Raw genomic sequence first — 6000 nt, 5'->3', positions numbered from 1 at the left:
GAGATGTGCCGCGGTCCCGTTCCTTGATAAAAGTAACAGTTCCACGGCCACCAGAAGAACAAAAACTCTCTCAATCCACATGATTGAATAAGAGATAGAAAACGGAGGAAAATACAAGTCAGAAAAAAAAAGAATACGTAAGAAAAAAGAGCTAAACTAAGAGAAAAGCAGGAGCGACTGTAGCAGGCTGCACGCTGGTTGGCGCATGCGCACTGAAAATACTACTACAGAATACTACTACAGCTGCTAGCTTCATAAATAGGTTAAAACAATTACATTTGCCAGCTTAAGTGACATCACTGAGCTATATGAGTGTAAACATACGTCATGAATTTGTACAATTGTGGTCAAAACTTGGCATGAACGTCATGGTAATTACAAGCTTGTATTGATTTGTTTGAACTGTTGTCTTTCCAGGTTTGAAGAATGGTGCAGCAGTACATCTTTAATAATCTCTAATACATTTAAAGAAGAATAATTGGGTTAGCTGAGGGTAAAAAGTACATATACACTCACACTAATATTTGGTTACTTCTCAGCAAGTTGCTTCCTGACTCAGTGGTTTTGGTAGACACCAGCAAGCTCAGGGCATAATCCTGACTGAATATTCGATCAGTTGTCCTGGCAGAATTGGTAGAGCTTATTTAGGCTACGTTGACACTAATCCAGATAAATTGGAAAACTGCAGTTTCGTCTAAAAACACTCCGCGTCCACACTATCGTTTTCAATCGTGTTCATCCACACTGAAAACGCTACGTTGCTGTGCTGCGTATGCGTGAAAAGTACGATGATTGACCTGTGTCTTTTCCATCTGACGTTTGTTTATTTTCCAGCTCTTTGAGACGTCGCGGCAAAATGTCGAGGAAAAGTGCCGAGTTTTATCTGGAACATGTACAAACTGATATTAATCTTTAATAGGGCTTGAGAGCAAACAAAACAAATGCTGTACGATGCCGTCCGCCATCACAGTGTGGACAGAACGCCAAAACGGAGAGAAAAAGATGCGTTTTCAAACCAAAATGTGTTAGTTTGTTGGCACAGACCCAATCCTCTAACGATGGTACCCAGGCCTGTGCCATGAGGACCGATCAAACATCCACCCAACTCCTGTTTGTTAAAGTCATTGCAAATGCGTGCTGCACAATCACTCCACACTTGAAAAAGAACAGTTCAAAGAAGCCCCAAATTACCAAGACATTATTAATGTCTACGATAAGTGTTTACGAACTTTTGACCGCAACTTCACATTATAGCAAGTACTGCTAAAACTAGACCGCACTCACCGCATCAAAGCAAAAACACAATCCTTCAAAGTGTAACAAGTTTAAAAATCTTCTAGGTACTCTCAGTTCTGGTGACTACACCTCCGCACTTTCCTTTGTGTTTCCCTCTCAGGTGACGCTCATCCCCACCCACGACACTGAGGTGACCCGTGAATGGTACCAGCAGACGCACGAGAGGCAGCAGGAGCTCAACATCATGGTTCTGGCCTCCAGCAGCACCGTTGTCATGCAGGATGAGTCTTTCCCAGCTTGCAAGATCGAGTTTTAAGATCCAGCGTTTGTCTCCTCTCTCCTCTCCTACTGGCCTCCCCAGTGTACATCGGTTTTTATTTACTCTTCTCTATAGCCCGATATGCAAACATGTATCTGCCCCAGTTATTTGTATTTGAGTCCATTTGTGTGAAACAGATCTGGGTAACTGTCTCTGTTTTCTAGATTTTTATTTATTTCTAGGGTTGTTGTGGCTATCACCATTTGTATAACATTTTTTTAATTGTTCACTGCAATCTTAATACTTTGTCGTGTGAAGGGAAGAGTTTTATTTTCTGTCCCTTAACCAGATTTTTTCCTTATTTTATATAACGCAGTGATTTTTGCCCCTTTGTATTGTCAAAACAATACTTAGAATAGGTTCTAATTGAAGCACAATTAAAGCCAACAACAAGCAAGTCAAACAAATCACGTTTGTGGTATCGGAGTAAGATCTACGATATTTTCAGCTGCTCCGTTATTCACGGGCGGGTCGCCACAGACGCTTGCTCCACATTTGTTCATTTGGCATTTTCATTTGCGTTTGATTCCCTTCCTTACTGTTAGGCAGTGTGTAAATCACCACACAACAGAGTTTGTGATGAATTTCCTCTGTGTTTCCATTTCCGTCTCTTCGGGGCTCCCGCTGACGTAGAGAAACAGAAACCCAGAGGTCCACTCGGGCTTTTCAGTATATTTGCTGTAGCTATAGGGACGCTCATACTCAAAGATAATCTGTCTCGTAGTGACTTGTGCTCTTTCTAAAGTCCTTTCAAAGTGAAAACCACTTGTTCCAGTTTCTCAGTGACTGTTTTTCCTACAGTGAATTTGAGAAATCAGTTGTCTGCGTTTGTTTCTGTAGTCTTTGGTGTATTTCCAGTCAACATATCATCACAGAGGTCACATAGAGAGCTGTAGGTGGAGGTCATGATGTAGTTTAAAAAGAATCATCTGATCTTTGGTATTTACATATTTATATCTTTACATACAGAAAATAGCACTCATTAGAGTAGAGTAACCTCATACCTGTTGCTGTGTCGATACAAAGGTTGTGTTAAAGAATGTATTCCATTACAACGATAGGAACATGTGGTTGTAAGGAGAGATTGCGCGTTCGCCTGGTTGACGGTCGCCCACATGTGCCTTTCTGTCCTGCTGTGCTGGAAGGGAAGAGAAAGTGATGGTAGAAATGTTAGGCACGCCTGTGTGCGATACATCGCTGGCTCCTCTGATGTTTTCTTGTCAGCGCACAAAAGGTCAGAGTTGTACATAGTGAGGGTAAAACGGCACCTTTCAAAGCACCCAATCAGTATTTCAGCTGCCACTCAAAGAAACACAAAGGAGTGTGCTAGACTTCAACTGGACTTGTTTTATTAATTCGCCATCATAAATTGTGCAATTTCTTTATTTTTTGTTGAATTTAGCCACAATCAACTTGTTGCATTTGATTTTGTATTTAATTTTTTCCGGCCATAGCTTGGTGGTCATTTTTGGATAGCACTTCATTACCTTAATATTAGACGTGGATGTGATTTGGTCGAGTATTATCGATGATGATTTCTATATTTTGATACTTTTTGGGGCAATTTAATAGATTTTAACCAGGAACTAAACCAACAATCAAACAGATGTAAGGACCAACAGGCCTCACCAGGGTTGCTACTTTATGATCCGCAACAAAAACGCAGATTTTCCCCTCTATGTCTCCTCGGCTCAGCTAGCGACGCGTGTTCGACAGACGCTGGCGTCATTGGCTCATATTTACTTTGAATGTGAAGATGCAGATTACCTTTACGTTCTCCGTGGAGGACTTCGATATCCGGGTTGCCTTGGTTTTTGCTGCGCATCGTACCGTACACCCGAGTCACACTCGCCAGATCGGCCTCACCGTAGCCTGAAATACATCACATCAGCTGTGTGCAGGCTAAAGTCAGCGGTTTCTTTCTTTGAATGACAGGACACAGTCTGACTGCCATTCTGTCAACAAACAACTTACAGAAGCGACAAAGATATGGAGTCGAGGGTTATATATAATTTTATGTATAATTACATTTAGCCTACAGCTGGCTAGGGTAAACTTTCCTGTTAACTCTCTGCGCTGCCGGGTCATTCAGTGACGCTGACATTCCTGCGGTAAAGGAATATTATAATCACGCACTACTCACATATAAGCAAACCACTCAGACTGCCAGACACGAGGGACTCAGTTCGCTCACGTCACTACATTTTTATCTATAGTGGACTTCCTGTTACTCACATTTCTCTCAGTCAAAGCTTAACACACACACAGCTAACTGCTCTATTTTCATGTGCAAAAAAACAAAAGTTAAAAAAGTCAGTATCTGTGGCATTCATACTTATCTGCAGTGGAACGACTCATAAATCATAAAGACTGTTGGTTTCCAGTGAGCCCTGCTTGTGCGTGCATGTGTACCTTCCTTCTGAGTTCTCCTGTATCGTAATAGCTGAAAACAAACCTGACTTAACATAGAGATGCTATTTTAAATTATGCTAGTTAAGAAGCTAAGCTGCCTGGTACTGAGGAGGCACTGTGCTGTAAGGAAAGCCTCGTGATTGTTTCCTCCCTCCTTTTCTGCTTCATGGTTTTACTTCCATCTCTTGTTTTAAGTGCAATATTCTCTTTATCTCTCTTTAAACGCGTAAACAGGTCAAATAGAAAAGTGATTTATTGTTGAAAGGGAAAAGTGTGGTGAAGATCAATAAAAATATCATTTACCGAAAGAAAATGTGTCGTCTTGTCATTTTGTGTCTGCTGGGTGTTTTTTCTTCATACACTCACATGTGTTCGTACACCACTCTGCATCTAATCATGAGTAATTATTGATCACTGGCTCTCTTCCACAGTGGGTCTTTAGCCCCGCCCCTCCCTGAGCCTGGATCTGCTGCAAGTTTCTTCCTGTTAAATAAGAGTTTATCCTTCCCACTGTCACCAAAGGTCTTGCTCATAAGTGGTGATATGATTGTTGGGGTTTTCTTTATCATTTGGAGCTATATAATTAAAACTGAATTGAAGACTTTTAGAAAACTTGACCTCTCACCTTGAGGTCACAGATTTGAACTCGTTCAAGAGTTTCAGGAGTTACATGGATGGGGTGAAACTCCAACCTCACTTCATTCTTCAGCCTCTTGCTGCAGAGGGGTAAAAATTCTATTAAGTATATTTTGGATTCTCTGAACTTCGGCAGTGTTGGTATTTAAAGGTTGAACGAGCCTGATGTTGAAACAAAAAAACTACAATGTTGATAGAAACGTTACCACGGTTTATCCTCTGGGGATCATGACAGTCCAGCTTGTTTATGGGGAGATGTTTTTCAATAATTGGGAGTCGTCCTCTATGAAGACATTAATGTATTGACAATTAGTTATCTTGGCACAATAAGAAAGGTCAGAGGATCAGTAGAGTTCATCACCAGAGAACAAAGCTTTCAGACTGCCCTGTCAAAACCTTTTATTTCGGTCTGAATCATGCTTGCGGACCAGCTCTGGCTGCCCCCTCAGTAAAAATGGGTGGAAACCACCAGATAACACCACTAATGTCAGACACAGCTTCTGAAACAACCACATCGTAATCAAACCATTAAAACCTTGGTTCATCCAGTGATGCCCCACATGAGGGTTTCTAACTCTCAGGTGCAAAGCAGTGAGAACCGCAAGCCATGGAAACTGGTTACTGTAAAAGCTAAAGGAAATCCTAATATATTCTAATTAAATAGAGTCAGTTTGTTTAAGGCTTTACACTTTTATATGCCTTTATACGTGATGAATGGTTAAGTTTATGAACCACTCATAGACTACTTTTCCTTCCTCGTGGCCTTAGTGTGGATTTAGCTATGTTGATTCATCTCGACACTCTGCGGTCCAGACACTGGAACAATCTGGGCTTCGTTCTGCTTGATGAACCCTTTAAAAAAAAGAAAAAAAGTTTAAGAGCCACAAATTATGCTGGATTGGAGTGCCGAGGCCCTCCACTGGTGATAGGAGCCATTTATCAACCAAAACAAAGCAAACAGATACGGCAGTGATTCCCAGACACCGTGGAGTCTGAAGATGGTACCATCCTAGGGGAAGGAGCAGCCGGAAGCTGGAGGACAATCCTCGCTGTGAGAAGCTGATGAATGGATGCAGCAATGACATCACTCGCTGGGTCACAGGATCAGGCTGGAGAATAGAGGGAACAATAGATGTGGATGTTTCCCTTTGCTTTGGAGCTGGAAAGACCACGTACTCCTCTGAAGCAGATTTGTGCCTAGCTGGTTACTCTAAGCCTGTTAACTGTAAACCGTCATATCTGACCTGTCAAAGGTCAGTGAATCCACAGACAGCATGATGTTCCCATTTGTTTTGGAAACTTCAGGATTTTGTCCAAATCTTGTTTTTGGAGGCAGAAGTTACCTTACAAATGAAAGTGTGGAGTTAGCATGCTAGTTAGCAAAGCTGCATTACTAA

The 6000-nt window shown here is 41.6% G+C and overlaps 1 protein-coding gene across 2 annotated transcripts in view; it reads left to right on the top strand.

The window, feature by feature from the left end:
• Nucleotides 1-4274, top strand: part of map1aa (microtubule-associated protein 1Aa) — a 61166-nt gene extending 56892 nt beyond the window's left edge. For both annotated transcript variants that reach the window (XM_005746672.1, XM_005746673.2), the window contains one exon: nucleotides 1397-4274. In XM_005746672.1, the coding sequence (XP_005746729.1) occupies nucleotides 1397-1552 (156 nt within the window). In that variant the 3' untranslated portion in view covers nucleotides 1553-4274. The remainder of the gene's footprint in view (nucleotides 1-1396) is intronic.
• The last annotated feature ends 1726 nt before the right edge of the window (nucleotides 4275-6000 follow it).

This window comes from Pundamilia nyererei, unplaced genomic scaffold (assembly GCF_000239375.1).
Source record: "Pundamilia nyererei isolate P.nyererei 1_Seehausen unplaced genomic scaffold, PunNye1.0 scaffold00181, whole genome shotgun sequence".
Taxonomy (NCBI): Eukaryota; Metazoa; Chordata; class Actinopteri; order Cichliformes; family Cichlidae; genus Pundamilia; species Pundamilia nyererei.
Note: the sequence above shows the minus strand (reverse complement) of the source record. Positions and strands in the feature narration are given on the sequence as shown.